General features: G+C 44.4%; 1 protein-coding gene and 1 long non-coding RNA gene across 5 annotated transcripts in view; one reads left to right on the top strand and one right to left on the bottom strand.

Moving 5' to 3' along the window:
- The window catches only part of gpc5b (glypican 5b), a 195,757-nt gene that overhangs the window by 164,796 nt on the left and 3,393 nt on the right, over positions 1–27,568 (top strand). Inside the window, exon 10 of one of the 4 annotated variants that reach the window (XM_035414636.1) lies at positions 3,012–3,094. The exons of the other annotated variants lie outside the window; for them this stretch is intronic. Within the exon in view, the coding sequence (XP_035270527.1) occupies positions 3,012–3,094 (83 nt within the window). The remainder of the gene's footprint in view (positions 1–3,011; positions 3,095–27,568) is intronic. 4 annotated transcript variants of the gene reach the window in all.
- LOC118225742 lies at positions 11,353–14,621 on the bottom strand. Its single transcript, XR_004764890.1, has 4 exons — positions 14,578–14,621; positions 13,703–13,796; positions 13,527–13,614; positions 11,353–12,287 (listed from the first exon to the last, which is right to left on the bottom strand). It is a non-coding gene; the product is annotated as an uncharacterized LOC118225742 (long non-coding RNA).

Consider the following 27,568-nt stretch of genomic DNA (forward strand, 5'->3'; position numbering starts at 1 on the left):
AAAGTACAAATTTATTTTAGATTTTTTGTCAAAACAATTGCATTTGTGGCACTTTATTTCTTCCAAAATTATGAATATGAACTAATCTGCGTTAGTATTATAAATTGTACAAATGTCTTGCTTCATTTACCATTTTTCAAGTCTCTGTGGTGTTCACATCTGGAGTTATAAAGCTTTAAATAGGGTACCCCCTAAATGGGCAAGGATTGGCAAGATTTGGCTTGTGCTCTAAGGGGTTAACATGCTGTACTGTATACAGTGGGCTCCAGAAATATTGGCAGCCTTGATAAAGATGCACAAAAAATGCTAAAGAAAATTGCTAAACTAAAAAATAATACAGTTATTGACATAAGCTTTATTTTCCAACATGTGTAAACTAGTGTGCTTGATTAATGATTCATTGGAATCAACCGAAGTCTTGAACCCTAAAAAAATATTTCCCAAAAAAACAGGTTCCACAATTATTGGCACCCCTGGTTTAATGCTTTGTGAAAACACCCCTGGCAAAGATGACAGCCATGAGTCTTTTCCTATAATTTGTGATAAGTTTAGAGAACACATTTGGAGGGATTTTTGACCATTGCTCCATGTAGAACTTTTCAGAATCATTGATATCTTTGGGTTTGCACTTGCATGGACCCCCCCTCTTCAGTTCAGACCACAGGTTTTTGATGGAATTTAAGTCTGGAGACTGAGATGGCCATTGGAAAACATGGATGATGATTTCACTTCAGCATTTCTGTTTAGATTTTGATGCATGCTTGGAGTCATTGTCCCGCTGGACAATCTACCTATGACCAAGTCCTAGCTTCTTAGCAGAGACAGCCACATTTTCTGCCAGAATTTCCTGCTACTTTGTTGAATTCATTGTGCCATTGATCTAAAATAGTCCCCCGGGACCACTGCCAGCAAAACATCTCCAAAATATCAATGACCCACCTTCATATTTGACCGTAGGTATGAGGTGGTTCTCCTGTATGCATTCCTCTTTTGCTGCCAAACATGTTGATGGTGTGTATGGCCAAAACGTTCAATTTTGGTCTCATCTGACAATAGCACTCTCTTACAGTCATAATTCCAATGAGGTTTGGCAAGCTCCAGATTCTTGGTTTTGTTTATTGAGCTCAGTAACGGCTGTCTTTGTGCCACCCTTCCAAAGAGTTAGTTGGTATGGAGGTGCCATTTTATGTTTTTTTTAGACTTGTTGACCGCAAGAAACAAACCAATCTCTGCAATTCTTAAACAGTGATCCTTGGGTTATTAATGGCCTCCCTCACCATCTTCCTCACTGTCCGTGGGGACACCATGCACTTGCTTCCTCTCCCTGGTAAATTTGCAACCATTCCATATGTTTTACACCTTTTTATTATTGCCCTTACAGTGCTAAGTGGTATGTTTAACCGTGTATGTCTTTTTTTGTACCCCTTACCAGACTTGTGATGGTAAATTACCATCTGTTTTTTCTGAATTGAGTTATTTGGCTTTTCCCATGCTGATGGATGACAAAGGGATTTTGTATGCTTGTTACCTCATTTTTATTCTCTAGTGAAACTGGAAGTGATGGAATGACACAATATAGTTCCTTTAGACTGAGATGAAGTAAATTAAGTAAAATTGTATTGCCAATTTCATTTTGTTTGATTTCACTTACAATACTTTTTAGAGGTGCCAATAATTATGGCACCTATGGTTTTCAGAAAAAATTTGATTACTTATAAAAAAAAATAAAAAAACATTGAAGCATGAGAGTAAATGTATTGAAATAAAAGTATACAGTTTTCCCATATGTTTGAACATAACATATAGATTATTATCTGTGTCATTTATTATATGCAGCCTTTTTTCTTCATTTTTATTAAGGGTGCCAATAATTCTGGAGCCCACTGTATATGCAATCTCTCAGTATTTCATTGCAAACTAAAAAAGAGCAAATTTATTTTTGATTTTTTTGCATTTGTGGCACTTTATTTCTTCCAAAATTATGAATATAAAATAATCTATGTTAGTATTGTAAATGGTACAAATGTCTTGCTTCATTTAAGCCATTTTTCAAGTCTTTGTGGTGTTCACATCTGGAATTATAAAGCTTTAAATAGGGTACCCCTTAAATGGGCAAGGATTGGCCAGATGTGAGCTAAGGGGTTAAGAAATTTATTAAGTTACAAAAAGTGTTTACGTCTATTCTAAAGACGTGGTTCAACTACTTTAAAACAATTAACAGAGGTTACAGACATGGACAGTACCACAAGAAATGAATGAGAGAAGATACCAATCCACAGCTTTTGTCCCAAAGTAATCCAAAATGCAGAAAACAAAAGACAGCAGGATAGTCGAATAGAACCAGAGATGAAATGTAGAATGACAGGACTCAGATGCCTACTTCCAACTGTTATAAACTACCTCCGTCCAAGTTGCCCAAACCTAATTGACTGACCAAAAGAAAGCCACATATTTTAACTGATGAAAAAGAGGAGGGGGCAGGGGCATGGACTCCCCATTCGACACACACACACACAGATTCACACCTCAGATGGTACCCCTCCAGTTCCTGCTCGGTCTTATCTCCAGGCTATACTGGCTGAGCACTTTGAAGCTTCCTCAGGCTGAGAAAAGCCAAATAGTGAATTACATGTCTGGCACTGCTATATATGTGCAATCTCTCAGTATTTCATTGCAAAATAAAAAAGCCTAGACAATTACATTTGTGGCACTTTAGCACTTTAGTGTGGCACAAGTTAATATTGTTAATGGTACAAATGTCTTGCTTCATGTAAGCCATTTTCCAAGTCTCTGATACTCACATCTGGAGTTATAAAGCTTTAAAGAGGGTACCCCTAAATGGGCAAGGATTGGCCAGATTTGGCATGTGCGCTAAAGGGTTAAAATTCCAGATTAGGGTGGTAACTAAATGTGCATCCCCACATTGGGCAACAAGTTTATAAAAACATTTTTCTAAAAAGGCACCCTGAATAGACACACCTGACATTTTAATCTCCTGCTTTACTGCGCAGGAGATAACGGCCGTTCTGCACAACCGAGCTCCATCTGGACGGACTTGGCTGCCGCGCTCGTTCAGCTGTTGCTCCTAATGGCGGTAATCACTCCTGTGCTCTCTTTTTTTTTAAAACGAGCCCCTCAGTCATTACAGCGTGACACGGTGGGTTCGGCGGGCGCGGCTCCCCTCCCTCCCCCCTCCCCCGCCCCGCCGCTGATTGTTTGTGCTTTACTGCTGACTCAGCAAAGCTACGGGCTCCTGACAGGGCACTGATAAGACGGGCTCAGTAGTCTTTATCGTGGCAATTAGGGTAATGTGCATCAATTACCCATAATGCCACACTTCCCTGTGAAACCGCTTTGCCTACAAACCTGAGTGCGGGCCGTTTCTCAAACAACTTTTCCCCATAAAAAAAGATTTGTTGAATAGACAGGTATATGTGATCAAGTGCCTGTCCCTTATGCATTTTTTTTATTCCTCAATTTATTATTTACTTATTTATTTATTTAATTGAAGAATACTCAAAAATTATGCACACCATGCTTCCACTGGCTTTGGAATGTTAATAAGCTTATTAGATATTAAAATGAATAGCCCTTTCAGAAGTGCAGCCGTAAACAGCTTTTCCTGATATTTAATAACTGATACTCTCAGCACGTAATTGAGTGCAGTGGCAGTAATGTACTGTCTGCAGCTCCCCAGGGAGGGACGATAACCCTCATTAAGGAATTAGAGATTTATTTTCCTGCTTATCTGTGTGGCTGCCCATATATAATGCAGCCTCCCACCCACTCTGAGCCAAACAGCTACCCTCACACATGCAACGCACAGCAACATTTCCAGTGTTAAATCAGCTCTGATGACAGCACATTCTGCTCCGGCAGAGCGCATTAATGCACTGTGTACTCTAACTCTGTTAGAGCACAACTGACACTGACTGGTGTAAGTACACATGCACACTGCACACACACACACATGCAATCACACACACACAAACACACATGCACATAAGCATGTATAAAATTCCCAAACAAAAATGCTCATACAAACACATACACGCACACGCATGCATGCACACACACACACACACACGCACACGCATGCATAAAATGCACAAACAAAATGCGCTTACGAACACACACACGTGCACACACATGCACAATGTGCTCACACACATAAACATGCATAAAATGCTCAAACAGTATGCTCATACAAACACACATACACACATGCATGCTCACACACACATAAGCATGCATTAAATGCTCAAACAGAATGCTCATACAAACACACAGACATGCGTGCACACAGACGCACATTCGCACACCTACACACTCATACATACACACACACAAGCACACACACACACACACATAAGCAGTCTCCATCACTCATACATTGGTATACGCTCATACACTTATACACAGTAGCATATGCTGCTTGCATGTACATACTTTAGTCACACATCCATGGACACACACCCTTCCCATATATAATGGAGACTGCCACCCTCTCTAATGCACGCAACCACCCTCACACATGCATGCACACAAACACACACATACACATACACACACACACAGACACAGGCCACCCTCACACACGCATGCACATAAACACACACACACACGCATACACACACACACACCATGACCACTTTCACACGCACATACACATACAGTGGCATATACATACACACACACAGACACAGGCCACTCTCACACACACATGCACATAGAGAGGCATGCGTGTACACACACACACACACAGTTGTGCATACACATGCATGCCCTCACATTCCCACATTAGTCACACACATATGGACACACGTGCTTGCCTGTGAACACACTGCAGCTCTAATTGTTGGAATAACACTGCCGTTATGTCAGTTAAACATTTTTAAAACATTGTGTATTTAAAGGCAGACTCCCAGCTGAAGGTTATCCTGGATCATGTTCAGAGAATAGTAAACCCCAAACAGCAACCTTTCAGAAACTTATTACAGCGATGCCCTTAGTCTATATCTGTCATTTTTTCTGAATTATGTTTATTGTAACAATCATATTTTATAGGCTCAGTCCATTGGCTGATTAATGCTGAGCTAATCGTTTGTGTTTTATGGAATGCAGGGCATACCGTAGCATTGCGCTATTGGTTTTCTCACTTAATCAGGGTTTATTATAAGCCAGGATTAGTCTGGTACACTCATTATTTTATATTAAGCCAGAGAGCTTGGAGGAAGCAGTAATTATGATACAGGAAGCAGGAGTGCGTGCCATACGATATGAGGCGTGCTACAGGTAGCGCGGCGGCGTAATTTTGTGCACTAACACTGTTAGACATTCATAGTGCATTAGCCAAGCGTTCTGTTTTACCTGATAACGTTTAGCTTCATTGTACAACAAATTGGGAGCTGGATGTGCTACCAGAGCTGAGCTGAGGTACAAAGAGTTGTGGCTGCTCGGGGGCCTGATGGTTTGACATGGTGGGGGGTGGGGGGGGTGTGTGTGGGGGGGGGGGGTGGTGACTGTACCTAGAACAATAGAGGCTGGTGGTAAGGCTTAAAAAATGATTCCAAAAATAATTAACCAGAGGGGAAAAAATTTAATATATTCTCTGGCTTCTCAGAAGAATACTGGAGGCAAACTGGACCTTTTCTCTTTACAAAAAGCCCAGAATAGCGGGAATAAGATTGCGCAGAACAGAATTTTTACTGTCCTGCCCCCCCACCCCAACCCCCTTTTCTCTCAAATCTCTTCCAAAAACTAAATTACCAAAAGCTTGTATTAAAACGGATTAAAACCTGCCAACAATTTCCCAGGCAATTTTCTACATCTGCCAGGATGTGAGAAGCTGTATGCAGGCTGCCGCAGCTGTAATTAAGGGGAATCTGGATGGCGGCGCGCTTGAAGGCGGAGGCCTGTGAAGAGGCCTGCCGGAGGCGGCTAACACAACCTCCTAGCCTTTCAGCTCCTTCAAGGAGCATTTAATGGGTTGGAATGTTCTTAAAGATGGAGGTCCTCGATCAATTTCTGGGTCAGTCGATAAAATAAGAGAATGGAATAAGCCCCCTTTAAGGTTAGAGAGCTGTGAGTCCTCTCCAGTCTGACCAATCACAGCACAGAGACTTCACAAGCACCACCCCTGATGCTTACTTACCCTAACCATTGCAAACATGTATTATTATTATTATTATTATGATTATTATTGTTGTTTTTGTTGTTGTTATTAATTGTACCAAGGCCAACTCGTAGCTCATGAATAAAACAATGCGGTACTGAAGTGACAGCTAAAATCATTAACACATCGAGTAGCAAATGATAAAATGGTAAATGAATATATCAATAACATGTTACCGTAATTCATCTTTAATGTGATTCATTTTGGCTTAGATTAAAAACATGCTGACGAGCAGCATTTGAGTAATAAATATTGTAATGTGCATGGTGTACTGACATACCCCTGCATTACACATGAATGCTTGGATGGGCCCCACTGTCAGGATGTATAAATTAAATGTACATTTTTTTTATTGCTTTTGCTCCAAACAGCCGGTGTGAAGCTAAGGCAATCTGCTGTGTTTTACTCTTACTTTGTAATAACAATGGAAATGGTTTGGCTTTATTTCACACCTACTGTATGATAGTACAAGCATACATTGGCCTTCAGATGTGACGGACAGAGCAGCTGTTTGACTTTCTGTTCACTTTGCCGTTATTTGTGTTGTTTGTCTTGCTGCAGTTATTTCCCCTAAAGGTGGACAGGGAATATTTTAACCCTGGAAAATGTAAAGGTTCAACAGAGGTTATCTTAAGGTACATATATGGTAAACGGAAAAAGGCGGTAAAGATTTGCCAGTCATAGAGTAGGTTATGTGAAAACGTGACCATGGATTTTTGGCAATATCCACTGCAAACTTGCAGGCTCCAGTTACCCATGTGGGAAAACACCCTAACCCCAAGAAACCAACGATAACCAACAAAATGTCACATGACTTGCCAAAAGATTGCAACAGGATGTTTTGTATCTGTGTGTAACTGTGACTAGTGCAAACATCAAGCTTCCCGACAAAACTCCAGTGGCCCCTCCCTTCCTACCCTCGCCCTTCATCCCCATTTATGGATTTGAACCCGCAGCTCCCTTATGGCTACCGCCTGGCACCAGGAACAGCGGTGGCACATGGCCATCCAGCGGCGCACGGTGCCAGGCTCTGGCCCTTGCCTCCCCGCTGGCTGCCATTATGCCAGGCCGCGCGGGTCTAAGAACAATCCAGAACAATTAGCCACCGTGTGTTTATCTGCCCTGCTTTAAACGGAAAATCACTGCCTCGGTGTCCCTGGCAGGGGCCGGCCAGAGAGCAGATTAATTACGCCTTCTGTTTGTGTTCATTAATGTTTCCTGACCTGCTTAATTAAAATGCTCTCTCCCTCTCCCTCAGTCTCTCTCTCTCTCTCTCTCCCTCTCCCTCAGTCTCTCTCTCTCTCTCTTTCGCTCTCTCTCTCCTTTGCATTCTTCTAGCAAGCATTCTCAGCAGTCATTCAACACTGCAGTGAGCGATTTCAATATTTAATCCGTGATGCGATACAATGGGAAGCCTACTAAATCCTGGCTGTCAGTGTAATCTGCCGGCAGCGTAACCCGATCCTTTAGCGCAGGGATCTTAAGGGAGCGCTTATCATGTTGCAGACAGAATTTCTTTCTCTCTCTTTTTTTTGTTGGACACAGAAAGATGAATGTGCTTTATTAGCCTTTTAATTAAGTTGCTTCTCTATAGAGATCAGAGGTCGGTTTGTTTTTCTTTTCTTTCCCAGTTTAAAAAAAAAGAAGAGTAAGCGCAATGTGAATCTGGCCAGTGGGTGAACAGACAGGGACACCGGGTGAACGACTCGGCTGCTCAGTGAAAAATTATGTGTTTTGACAAGAGGTCGCCCTGTGGTCTTAAAGGATGGCGGGTTGATGCGCAGGTGGGGGCGGGGTGGGGGGAGGGGGGTTGGGTTAAGGGCGGGGGAGCACTGGCATGTGATTTAAAATGTAATAGCTATTGATTTCTGTTTTAGTGCTGTGATGCACTCAGGTTCATATTTCACCACAATGACAGAGCAGGCAGTTTCTTCTGTGGTCAACATCCTGACATCACCCTCTACCTGAGATATGTGTGCATGCATAGCATGTTTGGGTGGTGTGCGTGTGTGCACGTTAGTGTGTGTGTGTGTGTCTGTGTGTGCGTGCATTATTGTGTATGTGTGTGTGTGCAGGTGTTTGGGTGTATGCTGGTGTGCACCTGTGCCTGTGTGTGTGCGTGTGTGTGTGCAGGTGTTTGGGTGTATGCTGGTGTGCATCTGTGCCTGTGTGTGTGCGTCTGTGCGTGTGCAGGTGTTTGGGCGTATGCTGGTGTGCACCTGTGCCTGTGTGTGCGCGTGTGTGTGTGCAGGTGTTTGGGTGTATGCTGGTGTGCGTCTGTGCCTGTGTGTGTGCAGGTGTTCGGGTGTATGCTGGTGTGCGTCTGTGCCTGTGTGCGTGTGTGTGCAGGTGTTTGGGTGTATGCTGGTGTGCACCTGTGCCTGTGTGTGTACATGTGTTTAAGGAGGCAGAAATATGTCAGAAAGTTGAATCAGCATTTTTCCTGGCTGGGGAAGGGAACCCTTCGGAAGGGAATCTGTGGCTCTGCTGATTTTGGACACCCCCCTCTCGTGTCGGATTAAGCTCTTTTCTCCTCCTCGTGAGCCTGAAGCCGTCCCAACTCACACGCAGCAGCAGCACCTGCACCTGCAGAGGGAGGGTGAATCGGTTACATTAAAATGCAGGGATTTGCTGAGAGCCCCGGGCTCTTATGGATTTCCTGTTTCCGTGCCGGTGTCTCGAAAGCGAGGAGGTGGATCATAATTGCGGATGATTAAAAACGGGCCGTTTGAGGTTGCTGGGGTAACGATGAGGTTTTCTGCCGCGCGCGAGTGGGACGTGTCAGAACTTTCGGCGGCGGGGGCCATAAATCCTCGGAAAGGTTAAGATGTCGAACTGCGCAGTGTTCTTCGGATCACTGACAGCAATCAATTATGTGTCCTCGGGTGTCCATGCGTGGGTGCGTGTGTGTCCATGTGCATGCATATGCCTGTGTGTGGGTGTGCATGTGTGTGTATGCGTATTTATGTGTGTGTAATTGTGTGTGTGTGCGTATGTCTGTGTGCCTGTCAGACCTGGGTCGAATACGTGTTTGTTTTGGATTCAAATACTTTTCTGTGCTCTATTGATCTTGCCTGGTGTAATTGAGCCTGCTAAAATGACCAGAAGGCAAGGTTTGCAATTTCAAGATTATTTCATTGGTTCCAATGCACCTAACAAGATCAGTAAAGTGTGGAAAAGTATTTGAATCCAAAATAAATACATATTTGACCCAGGTCTGGTGGCTGTGTATGTGTGCATGTCTGTACGTGTTATAAAACAGTCATTTCTTCATATTAAAATGAAATTGGATTAGTGAAATAGAATTTGAAGGATGAGTCTTTGAATTGTAAGCCCATAGAGAGCCATTATTTTTCCTGGTTTCTTGGCAGGTGGCTGTGATTAATTAAGAGGGTAGGGGGATTCGTGACAGACTCCTCCCCCCCATGGTCGCTATGGAAGCAAACGAGAGTGTCGCTCTCAGGGGACCCACATCAGCCTTGCGCTTGTGAACGCTCCGCACACTGTGGGCCCTTCTCTCCGGGCTCGTCCGCAGTGCAGAGACATGCTGGTGGTGCAGGGCCTGGCCCATGGCAGCAAACGGTGCTTATTAGCACGAGTTAGCGCGTGTGTGGAAGACAGCCCTATCCCCGCGCATTCCGCAGTCTCTCGGCGGGGCAATGATGGCGAAGGCCAGCAGAGCGCTCGTTACTAACACAGATGGTAATGCGTTGGGATACGTTTTCACCACCCCCAACCCAACCCCCAACCCACCAAACCCCCCTCACTTCTCACCACCTGCTACACTATGGCTGTGTCCCAAACCGCATACTTCCATGCTCCACACTACCGTGCTCCGGAATATGCACTCCAGGCAATGCTTGGGACTATGCACTCCGAACCATGGAAGTGCAGTAGCACGGAGAAACGGTTAAATGTGTGGGATGCACTTCGTGACGACATCTGGACATAACCTTTAACCTTTGCCGAAACTATCGGTGAAATTCCGGTAGTAAACCTGAGGGGAATAACGCGAGAGCATTTATTTAATACCGTATTTATTTCGTATTTATTCAAGCGGACTTGACGCCGTTACCTATTTAAATGCAAGTCCTGTAAAGAATTACACAACTGTCTAAATGAAAAAAAAAAAAAAAACTTAATACATATACATTTTAGTTATATTGATACGACCTCTTTTACGATATCGACTAGGAACACGCTTGAAATTCCTTAATCGCGACCATTATTAAGTACATTGGTACAAATGCCGCTTCACAGTTTCCAACTGTACTCCTAATGGCTATTTTGCTTCCTGCGACTTGGGTGACAACTGTGAATATGTAACGGATCGCTAGAAATGCTAGTAGGGACGAGCCTTTTTCAATTAACCTGAAATACACAAGACGGGACACTTAACCTTAGCTGTAACTATCGGAGAAATTTAGATGGTAAACCTGAGGGGAATACTGTTAATTCGTTAGTTCGCTAGCTGAATTGGTACTGTATAAGTAGGCTGTGTTACTGAAATACTCTGATATAACCAGTTATCAGCAACATTTAATCGGCATAGCTCATCCGTTAAACTGAATTCTCCATTTTTGTTAGCGTTTGTATGTCAGAACAGAACCGGATGGCGACGTTTTTCAGTGAACAATCTACCCCATAATAAAGTTACAATTGCACTGTAAACAAACATGTGTTGTGTTTTCATTATTTTCGCGCTGTTTACCAGCGCGTGAACAACTGGGTATGCAGTAAGTTAGGCGACAGAAATGGAGCCCGTTATGTTTGTGATGGCCATGCTAGTTTTCATGGGGTGGTACATTTCACATGAAACGGGGAAAAGATTGGCTGTGGTGAGGAGACAGCGACTGATCGTCGAAAATGGGATCCGAAGAAGGCAGGCTATCCGGAGAGCGGCAGCAAGGAGACGAGCCTTACTGAGAAGGCTTGCGCTTGCCAGCACCAATGTAGGTAGTCAATATAGCCAGCTAGCTAGCTACACTGGTTCACATTACATATACTTAAACTTACAAAAAAACTAACATTTATCTCACATATTGCGTTACTCATTCACTCTATCACTTTACTTGTATACAAACTCTTCATCATGTACCGTTTCAAGAATTACATAATTTAAATTTCCAATCTGCACCACTGTCAGTACTAAACAAAAAGAAGACCGACCCCTTGAAGTAACGTAAAGTATTTATTTACTTTGTCAATTTCTCTCTAGGGAGAAAGCCTTGCAAGGTATGGCAGGATTAATGTCAGTGTCCCGATCCTCACAAAATTTTTTGATGAGGACCAGGATCTCCGGCCAGACTTTCGTTTGTCCAGACGGGCAATCCGGAGTCTCTTAAGAATGCTCCCCAACATGAGGGACCATGGCTGGGGCTACACATTAGATGTCCTCATCTTTGTGTACTGGCTGGCCTGTGGGACATCCTACCGTGTGGTGTCAGAGGTGTTTGCTGTCCCACGCAGCACAGTACACAGGATGGTCCATGCCATTGCAGATGACCTGATTTCCATCCTGCCGAGAGTCATACACCTCCCAGAAACAGGAGACCTGGAAGCCATTGGAGAGGGGTTCTGTCGGCTGGCAGGACATTCAGCGTTCAGGAAGGCTGTGGGAGCCATTGATGGGTGCCACATACGACTGAAGCCACCTGGAGGAGTCACTAGACAGTGCTATGTCAACAGGAAATTGTTTCCATCAATTATCCTGCAGGCTGTCTGTGACTCCTCCGGGAAATTCCTGGATGTCTTTGTGGGTTTCCCGGGGTCTGTTCACGACTCACGGGTCCTGCGGAACAGCCCCATATATGTACAGCAGCTGTATCCTCCCCCTGGATACATGCTGCTTGGTGATGGAGGGTATCCCTGCTTGGAGGATCCAATCCACCTCATAACCCCCTACAGGGAGCCTGTCCAGGGGCCGGTGGAGGCCCGCTTTAACCGGCATCAGTCCAAAGCTCGTTCCATAATTGAGCGAGCTTTTGGACTGATGAAGTCCAGATGGAGGAGCATCTTCCTTTCATCCCTGGAGGTGCACCCTTCATTTGCACCGAAGGTTATTGCAGCCTGCGCTATCCTGCACAATGTCTGCCTGGCTGCTGACGATGTCCTGGAGGAAGACAGAAGACCACTGTCAGAAAATGACCCTGACCCAGTACCCATCCTTAGGGGGGAGATGCCGGGACAGCACCTGAGGGCAAGACTGGCGGAGGAGGTGTCAGCCCCAGATGTGTGTCCTGCTGGTCTGCAAGACCACATTTATTGGCGCTCTAATGAAGCATAAAATGTTTTTTTTCAATTTGCTTATTTTTTTCTACATTTTTTATAGTACCTTCCCTGTAGCGCATTATTTGCTACATACTTTTTTTTGCCATATAGCTTATTGTTTGTAAATGTTGTTCCATCTCTCCATCCATGTACATGTCCCTCTTTCTCTTCACAATAATTAAATAGTTTTTAACAGTTCAATCGATTGTGACCAATTAAGTATGGTAATCTCTTCATTTAAATACTTGTTGCTTATCAGAAGTTACACATCTTTTAATTAGCAATTTAAAAACTTTTAGAATTTACCTTTTTTTTGGTTGCCACTCGATACGCAAACCACTGATATTTGATAAAAAGCTGTACTTGTGTAACATGAAAAACAGATTAAATTACTTCTATGAGGACAGAGATTTACAGCAAGTATAGTATGTAATTTAGCCATGTAATAATGACAAAACTAACACAGCTGCTTAAAATAATTATTTATTTGCAAATTTTTCAAATACGGCCAGAAAGTGGCCCAGAAACTCCCTCCTCTCCTCTCTCTCAAGGGCTTCTCTCCTCTCCTCCCTCTGCAAGGCTTCCACTTCTCTCTGCCTCTCCCTCTCTAGTGCCTCCCTCTCTCTCTCCTCCTCCACCTCAGCCTGCCTCTGGAGGAACTCCAACAGGTCGGAGTTCCTCCGTTTCCTGCTGCCGCCTGCCCTTTCCTGCCTTCTGCTTTGAGGGGAGACCACCACTGCATCCCCTTCACCACTGGCTGAGGCAATCAGGACAGGAGGCGTAATGGACGGCCTCCCCCCGATTGCCTCATCCATCATGGCAAACCACCGCCAGGATGCAGCAGTGGTCTCACCCCCTTCAGTGCTGACCCCTGTGGGGGGGTTCTTTAGCACCTAAAGAGACAAGCAATGGTATACTGACCATAAATGTCTTTCAAATTTTATTAACTACATAAAGTAAACAAGCAAACGTACATTGACAAAATATAATCTATCATCATTATACCCACAAAATTCATTGAAACAGATTCTCTTTTTGAAATACTGACCAAACTTCATATGTACACATTACAGATACATACCTTGTACTTTTTTTTCAGGTTTTCCCATTTTTTCTTCGCTTGGGCAGCCGATACCCTCCCTTGCAGGCCTGTGTTACTGATAAACTGCCTGCAACAGAAACAATTCCAGATATAAGAAAAAACAAACAAATTATCTAATCAGATTGTAATTATATATTTATTTCATAAGTACTTACTCCCATCCTCCCTTGGCGGCATTTCTTTTGCCCGTGAAGAGGGCCTCATTGTCCCGCCGCCAAAGCACAAGGCATCTTGTGTCATCATCTGTCCCTAGTGTCACATATGGAAAACAAGGTGATGATACGAAATGATATACTTTATTGTCCCCTTAGGGAAATTTATCTTGGGCTCAGTATTGCGGCATTTAACAAATGTCATTCTACATTTTCTATTATCCATATGTACATACATTCAAGTGCTGTTAATGAAATAAAAATAAATAAATGAATTCATTAATTAAAAATAACATTAATCGCAATATATATGGCATGTGCTGTCCTACTTCCATGCACTTTAAATGATTTCTCAATAATAACATCTTTGCCTGTACAATCAGTTTACTAAACCCAAGAACAAGGGTGAGGCTCACTTCAGTTTTCTTGTTTACTAACTATGAATTCTCCCTTGAATATGATGGAGTGATGCTGGGATGTCTTTCGTGGTATCATATGACAGGCGTACCACTTTAACCGGTTTTAGACTGAAACTTTGACATGGTAGAACCAAAATAAAAACACAGTAATATAGAATACTTTCTTAACGTGTAATTCTAGCTAAGTGGGTCGATATCCAGCCAGGTAGCAAGTAAGAGCACACGGGAATAAATTCGTAATAAATATTATGAATATTAGTTTAATAATATTCACGTCCGTCTAGCTAAATCGCTACTATTATTGCCTTTGTATGGATAGCAAGATAGCTAGTTAACGAACTAGTGATTGGTAGCTCCGGTTAGCTACATTATTCAGCTGGCTATATTACCATTGTGCTGTACCACATGTTTTCAAACTTTTAAGAATTTTAGCATACAAACTGTTGATAAATTACTTACATTTGTAGAAAGCCTCAGGAGGAACAACCTCACGCCCGTCATCCTTCATTGTCCTCTTGTTCTTCTAACAGTTTTTCTCGAAATGAATTATGGGATTTTTCCCAGTCGGAGCATGCACGGATGCACACTTCAAATTTTGATCAAACGGAGTGCGCATCCGGGTACTTTATCCGTGCTCCACACTACCGAACTTCGGTTTGGACTCGCACTCCAAGATGGCGGCATGCTCGCTATGCGCACTCGGAGCATGGAAGTATGCGGTTTGGGACACAGCCTAACACTGAAGGTCGAGATACTCAGGAGAGCGAGCGTCCGCGTCAGGGTTGGTTGAGGGGAAGGGTTCAGCATCTGTTTAGGAAAATGAATGCTAGGCTACAGGAATGCTTGGCCCTCCCGTTACTGAGACGCACCGGTGGCTTCATCAGGAAGGCCTGAGCTGTGAAGACGTGCCAGAGGCGGGAGAGACAATCAGAAAGGACTGGCGTGATTGGCAGAGCCGTGTCACTGGTGGTCCCACGGGGTCCGGCGGCATGGCAGATGCTCTCATCCTTCTTCAGCTCTGCTGAATGAAAGGAGGGAGGAGGAAAGAAAGGGGTGAGGAGAGGTCACGTTGGGGATTGTGTTTGAGTGCTCCTCATCTCTCCCACTACATACTGCTGCCTACACTCTATGTGTGTGACAGAGAGAGAGAGAAAGAGACAGAGAGAGAGAGTGAGAGAGCTTGCTACACTAGGCCCTTTGTGATTAGCCAGCTCCTATGCCAGAATTTCATTACCCTGGGAGGATCAAGCAGTTTCCTTTTAATGCATATTAAGAGGACAGTTTGAAAAATGTAGATTGAAATGGCTTCTGACTGAGGCCTGTGTTTTATGTGCCTAATCAGGAGCATCCTGTGCATCTAATCACCGAAATTCACACAAGTGGTCCAGGGTGAAGAACAGCTACCTAAACCTTGTGTCCAATCAGCACACACAAACACATGCACAACATGCACATGCACACACACACATACACAAACACACACCCACACACACATGCATAGACACACACACACAAAACATACACACAAGCACACACACACACAACATTTGATTTTAAATATGTGTGTGTGTGTGTGTGTGTTTGTGTGTGTGTGTATGATTGATGATGTGTGTGTGTGTGTATATGCATGGTGTGTGTGTGTGTGTGTGTGTGTGTTTGCATGGTGTGTGTGTGTGTGTATGCATGGTGTGAGTATGTGTGTATGCATGGTGTACGGTATGTGTGTGTGTGTGTCTGGTGCGTGCGTGTGTATGCATGATGTGTGTGTGTTTGCATGGTGTGTGTGTGTGTGTATGCATGGTGTGAGTGTGTTTGCATGGTGTGTGTGTGTGTGTGTATGCATGGTGTGAGTAGCTGGCTTTGGTTAGGATATAGCCACCGCTGGCCTCTTGGCAGTCTGATTTTTGGTACTTCTCCAGCGTCATACACCTTTCTATCGTATAAACAAAACTAGCTGATTTTAAAGTGTTATTTCTAGCTGTCTTATTAAAATGAGCTTAATTTAGATGCTCTCTGTCGGTGGAGGTGCCGCTGAGTGCGGGCGGGCCTTGTCTGTGAAAAGGCTGTAAGCCAATCAGGAACTGATGATGAAAACTGCCTTCCATTTCAATCAAACTACCTTCCGTTTTTCAATCAAATTCTCTCACACATACCTGTACTAGTATTCTCTCTCACACACACACTACTATTCCCTCTCACACATACAATCAAACTCTTTCACACATACTACTATTCTCTCGCATACTGGCAATCATACTCTCTCACACATACTACTATAGTCTCTCACACATATAATCATTCTCTCTCACACAGTACTATTCTCTATGGTGGTGTGTTCTGAGAGAGTATAATGATGTGTGTAAGACAGTATAATAGTGTATGTGAGAGAGTATAATGGTGTGTGTGAAAGAGATTATAATGGTGTTTGTGAGAGAGTATGATGGTGTATGTGAGAGGGTATGATGGTGTTTGTGAGAGGAAGTATGATTTATGGCCTAAACGGCCTCTCATAGACATGCATGCATGCACACACACACACACAAACACACATACACACACATATACGTACACATACAGTATATAACACATGAAGTCTCTTTGGAGAATGTAAAACGAGTCTCCAGATAGCACTGGACAGTACTCCCACTAGCGTTTTATTTATTTATTTATTTACAAATTGCTGCTATGAATTTGATATTCCCTCTGTAGTGTGGCCAGGCTAATGGCTGCCGTTCCTCAGAATTTGATCTGCAGTCCAGTGTCCACTGTTTGTGTGCAATGCACTGGAGGCAGAATTCTCCTGTCCGTGAGATTCTTCTGATTGACATCTCCCTGCTACTGTTGAGTAGCTGTTATAGCTTACAGTTCTATGAAAATTTTATCCTTGTGTCCTTCCTGGCAATCTTCATATCCTGCCTAAGGCTCCCTTTCCTTCAACAGTACAGTACTGACCTTATAATGGTTTATAACAGCCAGTGTTAGATGGATTCAGCAGTAGGGGAGTATTGAGGGACTGAAATGAGGTGGCCGCTCCCGCCTGCGGATCCTGGTGCTGGTTCTGATGGGTTCTGTGTCCCGTAGGAGTTCAGCTCAGACCCTTAATCACAGTTAAGCGCAGCGAGTCTGAGCATGCACGCTCTGCAAGGTCCCTGAGTGCTGGGTTATGTTTCACCCCCACCATCACCCCTCCCCCCTGCCGAACGACGACAGCACTGCACCATGAAGTGTGTCAAGTGCCCTGAAATAAGCCCACTTATGGATCTTGCAATTGCGAGCACTGGCCTCGTTTTCAAGCAAATTTCAATGGGGACTATTTTCAATATTCCGGCACCGCGTTGGACTAATTTCCACATATCGAAAAAGCGGTTGTTGTCTCTTTAGAGTAGTTTCAGTAAAACGAGCATTCATAATGGTGAGTTATGCTGACAGAAAGCAACAGTATGTCTTTTTGACTTGTTTCAATATTGTTTTGGACGACAATGGAGTTCTATGACTTCTGGTATATCGCCATTGGTTGTATTCGGCATAGTTGCCGTATATCGTCTACTAATGAAACTAAAACAAAGCGTTTATGTTTTCAACTCATAATTTGGTTGCAGCAGCAATGAATGTTTGAGCTGAACAATCCAGGCATGCCGGCGTGCCGACCACTAGGGGGTGTGCGCTAAGAGGTTAAACCTCGTCTGGTCAGCCCAGCTCCAGCCAAGGTGGCTGGAGTCCAGATATCAACAGTCCTCACGCACAGCCTTCCTGCCTGGTTCCAACAGCCTCTCATCACCGTATTCACGTCATAAAACACGCTGTCCATCGCACGGACGTGCGGCGACGTGGCCCGAGACAGAGGCTGCACCACCAAAGCCGGGGAATAAATAATTGGCTCGTTGCGGTTGTCTATAAATCGCCTTTCTCGCCAGTCTCACGGAGGCATCGGTACTACAGCCAAGAGCCAGAGACTGGCATACCTGCGCCGTTCATCGCCGCTGTTAGAAAGACAAGTCCCAAACTGCACCAGAGGGAGATAACGAATACTGCACCACATTTAAAAAAAAAACAAAGAACAAAAGTTGGAAAGGCTCCAATTGTGTGCCCTTCAGGGTCTGCCTCCACATGAGTCACCGTGTGTCTGGATAACATAATGAATACCAGCATTGTATTAAAAAATAATATGAAGAACATTATATAATTGAAAGAGGCTGAGGGATGTGGAAGAGGGTGTGAGGGAGCTGCTGGAGTTCTGTCAGCTGAGAGAGGGGGGGGGGGGGGGGGGGTACCAGCTGAGCCTATCCAGAATCTCCCTGCTCCCCACACCGATATTTACATTACTACCTCAAATATACATATATGCACTCCAAAATAATTTGTTTTAACAAGTGTTTTAGTCTTGTAATGAGACTTAAATGTTATTTTCTTTCTCTGAAGTAGAAAATATTTGCTTGTTTTTAGTTACTGTCTGCTTGACAAGGGAAATATTCTCGTCCAATTGGTAGCTTTTGAAATGAGTCAAACTGGCTACATTTTACCTCAAAACTAGTTTTTAATTCCAAACACAAACATAAGACTGAAAGACTTGGAATTGACAGATTTTAAAATATTTTTTCAGAATGTATATTATATACGCACATTTTCACAGGAAGTAAGCATTTCTTTGTGAGAACATGAAATATAATCATGAGAAAGGAATGCATTGTGTTTTTTTTTCTTTTTTTTTGGTTTTGTTTTTAAGCATCACAACGCGGTGTTTTTTTTTTTTTTTATTACATTTGAAGCCACACTGTCATTCAATCCCAGCCTCAGGTGTCAGGCTTGTTTTTGTGGGCGCTGGGACACAGAGCATCATTGTGTGTGTGAGCATACCTGAAACAGGTGGGAGAAGCTTAATCTTTGATCAGGTTTAATCAGGTTGGAATTCAGAGAAGGACTCGTCCTGGGGCTGGGTGACTTATTCATTAGGTGTGCAGCATGTCTGCTTCTCTACAGCTGGCATTGAAAGGCAATGTGGCATACATGCACAGAGACACAGGCACACAAATATATACACTACACACGCCCATGAACACACTCACTCACACACACGCCCATGAACACACTCACTCACGCACACGCCCATGAACACACTCACTCACACACACGCCCATGAACACACTCACTCACACACACGCCCATGAACACACTCACTCACACACACGCTCATGAACACACTCACTCACACACACATGAACACACTCACTCACACACACGCCCATGAACACACTCACTTACTCACACGCCCATGAACACACACACTCACACACACGCCCATGAACACACTCACTCACACACACGCTCATGAACACACTCACTCACACACACGCCCATGAACACACACACTCACACACACGGACGTGAACACACTCACTCACACACACGTCCATGAACACACACACTCACACACGCGCATGAACACTCACACACACACGCCCATGAACACACTCATTCACACACACGCACATGAACACTCACACTCACACACACGCCCATGAACACACTCACTAACACACACCCACATGAACACACTCACTCACACACATGCTCATGAACACACTCACTCACACACATGCCCATGAACACACTCACACACGCTCATGAACACACTCACTCACACACACACCCATGAACACACTCACTCACACACACCCACATGAACACACTCACATGCCCATGAACAGAGGTGGGTAGTAACGCGTTATATTTACTCTGTTACATTTACTTAAGTAACTTTTTGAATAAATTGTACTTGTAAGAGTAGTTTTAATGCAACATACTTTTCACTTTTACTCGAGTATATTTGCGAAGAAAAAATGTTACTTTTACTCTGTTATATTCGGCTACATTCGCTCGTTACTTTTATTTTTTACCCATTTTTTATTCAATGCACGTTCTGTTTGTTTCATTCTCTCAGAGAGACTTCAGCCAAAGAGGCTGACTGGTCTTTGCTTTGGCACTGTCACAGCCCCAAATAACTCCGTTTCACCAATCAAACGTAGCCAGTTACAGCACACAGAAGGATGCGTGGGCGACAACAATGGCTGAAACAACGGCGGGTGATTCGTAGGAGGCGTTGTCGCCCTTTTTAGTACAGTCTGGCTTGATTGACAATTCATCTATTCAGTAGGTGAGAGTATAAGCTTTCTAACGATGTATAACATGTCTAATTTTGCTTTTGGAATAGCGTTTTTAGGTCAGCGTAACCAAAATTTTTCTTATCGCATTCACTCACGAAACGTGGTCAACTATTATTCGTAATTTCTTGGGAAATACTATTATTATTGAGGACTTCTGGGCATAGCTAAGCCGAATGTTTGCTGATAGACCTAGCTGACATCGTTTTCTGGAGCAAAACAGAAGCGGATTGAACTGTATTGTTGATTTACTGTCTGTCTCCATCTACTGAACACAGATAAGATTTCATCATTGCTATGTAAGTAGGCTATTACTGTTCAAAATACTTCGGTTGTATACGTTATTTTTGAAATTGAGTGTGTTTAAATAAGTTACTGGTATTAATGTGGATATTTCACACTGTAATGTAAGCGTTAGTTAGTAGTGTAATAGTTTTTGTGAAGCATGCAACAGTCATGACGTGAGCGCTGGAACATTGCATAGCATTGCATACCATACATAAAGTTTGTTTACGCTAAACCGGAAGTTCTGCACATATTCCGCGCAAGGCATCATGGGACTTTGGAATATTGTGGATAAGTGCATCATAAGGTACAATAATGGTGCGACAAAGCATTAGGTTTTCCACATATAAAGTTTGTTTGAATTTGAGCAGGCTCCTCTTTGTTGTGATGATGAGTCTATTTTAATGGATAAATCCCCTGTAGCCTCATTGATATTTTTTCTGTCAACGGAGGGTTCACCCCAACAAACTGATAAGGTATACAGACTTAATAGAGTACAACAGAAAGCGAAAATCCTCCTCTTCTGACGAACCGCCTGTGTATTGTTTTATTTAAAGGGATATGATTTAGGCCATATTTGAATTTGCACATGGCTATTTTATATTTTGTTTATTTCTATTGGACAAGCATTTACAATTTTATATTTTGGACATTTGGATTTTTACGTTCATCTTGCTCTGTTATTACATTACATTACATTACAGGCATTTAGCAGACGCTCTTATCCAGAGCGACGTACAACAAGTGCATTAGTTCACGGTGCAGAGGTGCAAAAGAAACAAATTGAGTGAAGTAAGGATCGTAGTGCCAGAAGTGACCACAAGTACAAAGTACAAACTAGCACTGGAATCACATTTGCCTAATCAGACAAAAACAATCCTGCCAAATAAACTAACGTAATCGTATTATCCTAACTAGGTACATTGAGCTAAACTATAGGCTAGGGAGGGATGGGGAGAGGTGCAGCCTGAAGAGATGAGTCTTTAGTCTGCGCTTGAAGGTAGTAAGATTCTCTGCTGTTCTGACCGCCACGGGGAGGTCATTCCACCAGCGAGGGGCCAGGACAGACAGCAGACGGGAGCGGGAAGTACAGACGTGAAGAGGGGGAGGTGCCAAGTGTCCAGAGGTGGCAGAACGGAGAGGTCTGGCTGGTGTGTAGGGTCTGATGATCCTCTGGATGTACCCTGGTGCTGACCCCTTAGCTGCCTGGTATGCAAGCACCAAGGTCTTAAATTTGATGCGAGCCATAACAGGCAGCCAGTGGAGGTCAGTGAGCAGGGGCGTGACATGGGAATGTCTGGGGAGGTTGTAGACCAGATGCGCTGCAGCATTCTGGATGAGCTGCAGGGGTCTGATGGCCGATGCTGGCAGACCAGCCAGCAGCGAGTTGCAGTAGTCCAGGTGGGACAGGACCATCGCTTGGACCAGGAGCTGGGTTGCGTAGGTGGTGAGGAAGGGGCGGATTCTCCGGATGTTGTACAGGAAGAACCTGCACGTTCGACTCACCGCCGTGATGTTATGGGAGAGGGACAGTCTGTTGTCCATCACCACTCCAAGGTTTTTTGCGGTGGGTGATGATGACACCATGGTGTCCCCTAGGGAAATGGAAAAGTCAAGAAGGTTAGAGGATGGAGCAGGGATGAAGATCATCTCTGTCTTACCTGGGTTCAGCTTAAGATGGTGGTTATCCATCCATTTTTTCAACATTAAAACAGATTATATGAAGTAACTCAGTACTTGAGTAGTCTTTTCACAAGATACTTTTTTACTCTTACTCAAGTAATTATTTGGATGACTACTTTTACTTCTACTTGAGTCATTATTATTTTAAAGTAACAATACTTTTACTTGAGTACAGTTTTTGGCTACTCTACCCACCTCTGCCCATGAACACACTAAGTCACACACACGCTCATGAACAGACTCACTCACACACACGCTCATGAACACACACACTCACACACACGTCCATGAACACACACACTCACACACGCGCATGAACACTCACACACACACGCTCATGAACACACTCATTCACACACACGCGCATGAACACTCACACTCACACACACACCCATGAACACACTCATTCACACGGACATGAACACACTCAATCACACACACACGCCTGAACACTCACACTCACACACACACCCATGAACACACTCATTCACACACACACGGACATGAACACACTCACTCACACACACACCCACATTCACTCACACACACACATGAACACACTCACTCACACACACGCACAAGAACATACTCAGACCCACGCCGAGAACACACTCACACACACGCTCATGAACACACTCACTCACACACGCACATGAACACACTCCCTCACACACACACACAAACACACTCACTCACACACACGTACATGAACACACTCACTCACACGCACACAAACACACATGCACATAAACACACTCACTCACACAGACACCCACACTCACTCACACACACACGCACATGAACACACTCACTCACACACACCCACATGAACACACTCACTCACACGCCCATGAACACACTCACACACACACACACACATGAACGCACTCACACACACACACAAACACACTCACACATGCATGCACACAAACACACGTGCACACACACATGCACACGCACTCAAACACACACACACACACACACACACACACATATGAACACACTCACTCACACACATGGACACACTCACTCACACACGCATGCACACACACACGCTTACACACACATAGCCATACACACACACACACGCACACACACACACGCACATATACAGACACACACACACACTCAAACACTCAAACACACACACAGACGCACACACACATGCACATGTACACACAAACACACACACACACTCAGACACATATACACACAGCCACGCACACACACACTCACTCAAACACATACATACACAGACACACAAACACATACACCCTCAAAAACGTTCATACACAAACACATATATACACACCCACGCCCACACAAGCACTTCCACATACTGTACATCCACACACAAAGCCACATACACACAAGTGCACACACACACATACATATACATGAACAGATGCACACACACACACACACACACACCCAGACACATGCCCAACGCACACACACACACACAAACACACACATTAGTAGGAAAGCTTCCTTAAAGGAAGAGGAAGCTTTTAAGGAAAGTTATCCTCCAACAGAAGTCCAAGTTAAAGCCTAAAATTGGAAACAATTTTGCAAACAAAACAGGACTAAATTCCATCCCGTCAAGTAAACCACCAAGCTGGAAAAGAACAAAAATGCCTTGGGGAGCATGAATTTACTGGGAGCCTCCATTTCCCCATCAAATGCTTGCTCACCGTAGGTAAGATAGACTGCAGCCTTGGCAATCACCATTTTCAATCTGAAATTCAATTACTGCGGTCGAACGATTGCCTCCTAGAAGCTTTCTCTTTTCCCCTCTGCTATGAGCGCCAAATTATTGCTTTTCCAGATAAGTCACAAACGTCGACCAAATTGGAACGCCCTCCCTTTCAGAAAGAGAAATGGGGACGGAGATTTTTATTTTATTTTTTTCCATTCAGTGTGTTATTTTTCAGTAAGATTTGAGCTAGATCTGATGTTGACCTTGATGATGTGAACGTCTTTTGTATGTTTTTTTTTTCACGGTCTGCTACTATTGCGTGCCATGTCCGTGGATTACAGTGAGCTGGGCGGCTTGTCCGGCGCGTGAGGCTCTTGGCCCGGGCCTGTTTCAGAGGCTGTCTGTTCAGAGCGTGGCACAGTAATGAAAGGCTCAGTGCCAGGGTGTGTACGGGGAGCCCTCAGTGGATATCTCTCTCAGCCATTCTCGGCCACGCCTCCACAGCTCCGCTGGGGTCTGTACTGGAAGTGTTTTTTGGGTCCTGATGCGAATTGTGTCGACTCATTTGGCCTGCCATTCAGGGCGCACCACGTGACAAAGGACCTGAATCTGAGAGACGGCAGAGGAGAGCATTGTGAGCCGCTGTGCTACCCTCTGCTGTCACCCACACACTCACTCACACACACACACACACTCCTCCTGCTTTAATGAGACAGCATATACTGTAACTATACACACACACATACACACACACACAGTCTGTGTTTCACACACACACCCACAATCATGCTGCTCTAATGAGACTGCATATATCTGCACATATACGCAGACTATATTTCACACGCACACACACACTCTTCCTGCTTTAATGAGACAGCATATACTGTAACTATACACACACACATACACACACACACAGTCTGTGTCTCACACACACACCCACAATCATGCTGCTCTAATGAGACTGCATATATCTGCACATATACGCAGACTATATTTCACACGCACACATACACACACACACACAGTCTGCATCACACACATAAACACACACAGTCTCTATCACACATACACGCAAACACATGCACAGTCTCAGACACACACTCTCTGCTACTGAAAGAGAATCATTTTTGCAGACAGTGTGAGTCCCAGCAGCAGGAACCCAGTTGTGTCTTTTTTAGTGAATGTTTTCATAAGGTGGATCCCAGCAGGTGAGGTTTACAGTGGAGCACCTCTTCTTCCCCAAATTCATCACACGCACAACTCACGCTCTTTATTTGTGCAGGGTTTTTTCATTAATGAGCACCTTCATGAGTTGGTGAAGGATGCGTTTGTGTAGGTCCACCTGGGCTCCATTTCACGCTTCAGAAGCCCTACTGCTGGGCTGTCCGATCTTATCCTAAAAGGGCCCGGCGTGGGTGCCAGGTCTTTTTTTTTTTAGCCCGGAGCTACGACCTGATTCAACTAATGAACTAATCATGGTTTTAAATCAAGACCTTGATGAGTAGAATCCGGTTTCTTAGCACTGGGCTAAAAAAACCTGCACCCATGCCGGCCCTTTTCGGATAAGTTCGGACACCCCTGCGCTAGTCCTTCACACAACGTTGCTGCAAACAGGATTTGGGTCTGTGGGGTCAATTAAAACCAATCAATTCAGATAATTCAATTCCTGAATTGATAACTGCCCATATTGTTCTATGAGGATTAAATTCTGATTAGCAAAATTAATTTCAATTCATTTTCTTAACTGACCGAACTCAAATGGAATTGACTTCCATCTCTGGCTGCCAGCTTGCATTATGGGGAATGTGTAAACTCGTCTGCTTCCTCCTTGTTTGATGGACGATGCCTCTGATTGTACATTGGCCACATGTGGAGGTCAGAGAGGAGAGGGGAGAAAAACTCTACATTTAAAATATAGCTGTCTTACATGCGCTGTTTTGAGCCATACAGGCACTGAAGTAAAGTTCTTGCAGTATGAATGGCTCAGGGATTAGAGGTAGTCGCCTTTGTGTTTTCAGTCCTATTCCTATTCCTATGGCTGTAGTGCTAGTTCCTAGTGCACAGTACAATGTGCTTCAGTGTCATGTGCGTAGGTTCGAGGGGAGACAGGGAGTCATGTGCGTAGGTTTGAGGGGAGACAGGGAGTCATGTGCGTAGGTTCGAGGGGAGACGGGGAGTCATGTGCATAGGTTTGAGGGGAGACAGGGAGTCATGTGCGTAGGTTTGAGGGGAGACAGGGAGTCATGTGCGTAGGTTTGAGGGGAGACAGGGAGTCATGTGCGTAGGTTTGAGGGGAGACAGGGAGTCATGTGCGTAGGTTTGAGGGGAGACGGGGAGTCATGTGCGTAGGTTTGAGGGGAGACAGGGAGTCATGTGCGTAGGTTTGAGGGGAGATGGGGAGTCATGTGCGTAGGTTTGAGGGGAGACGGAGTCATGTGCGTAGGTTTGAGGGGAGACGGAGTCATGTGCGTAGGTTTGAGGGGAGACGGAGTCATGTGCGTAGGTTTGAGGGGAGACAGGGAGTCATGTGCGTAGGTTTGAGGGGAGATGGGGAGTCATGTGCGTAGGTTTGAGGGGAGACGGAGTCGGAGTCATGTGCGTAGGTTTGAGGGGAGACAGGGAGTCATGTGCGTAGGTTTGAGGGGAGACAGGGAGTCATGTGCGTAGGTTTGAGGGGAGACAGGGAGTCATGTGCGTAGGTTTGAGGGGAGACAGGGAGTCATGTGCGTAGGTTTGAAGGGAGACAGGGAGTCATGTGCGTAGGTTTGAGGGGAGACAGGGAGTCATGTGCGTAGGTTTGAGGGGAGACAGGGAGTCATGTGCGTAGGTTTGAGGGGAGACAGGGAGTCATGTCAATCTCAGTATTTTCATATGAATTTATTGTAGACTAGCTGGTATTCTTGTGAGACTCAACATATGATCTTGCATGAGACCAGGCGGTCCAAGCAGCATGTCTGCCCCAGGGCTGAAATGAAACATACGCCTATGCCCAAGAGTGTAAGTGAGAAAGTGCTTGAGTTTCCCAATGTGACATTTACACACAGTCAGACAGCCGGGTCATTTCATGATGAGTCACCTGATATCCAAGTCACACAGTGGTTTTTTGGGGGGTGTGTGGGGTTGAAGGCAGCCTCACTCCCCAGGCCTGGCATGTGTAAATGCGATGGATGATGTGTAAGGTGTGAAAGTGCATACATTTGCCAAACCAATAGTACAATAATAATACCAGTAATGTTAAAGGCATACTATGCAGGATTTTTAGCCTTGCTGTGGTCCTCTGTTCACAATCAAGAAGTCTCCTCGTCTGACTTCAAACCCACGACTCACCCTGAGTACCCAGCTTCAGCCATCTAGCTACTTAACTTAGCTAGCTGGATAGGTAGAGGTAACTTACAGGTCCAACAGAAAACACGCAAACTTTGTGTTGCTTTTCATCTCATTTGTGAACTTCAGCTGTCGTCTTTGAGGAAAAGCAATTCCAAGGTTGACTGTTTTTTTAACAAGCCCTGTTGGCTTGTCATTTCACTTCGGTTCTTCACCTCCACCATTGTATATGCTGCCTACAAACACTCTGCTGTTACCTGATCCTACTCCATAAGCTCGGTAGCCAAACACCCCCTCC

This window comes from Anguilla anguilla, chromosome 4 (genome assembly GCF_013347855.1).
Source record: "Anguilla anguilla isolate fAngAng1 chromosome 4, fAngAng1.pri, whole genome shotgun sequence".
Lineage (NCBI taxonomy): Eukaryota > Metazoa > Chordata > Actinopteri > Anguilliformes > Anguillidae > Anguilla > Anguilla anguilla.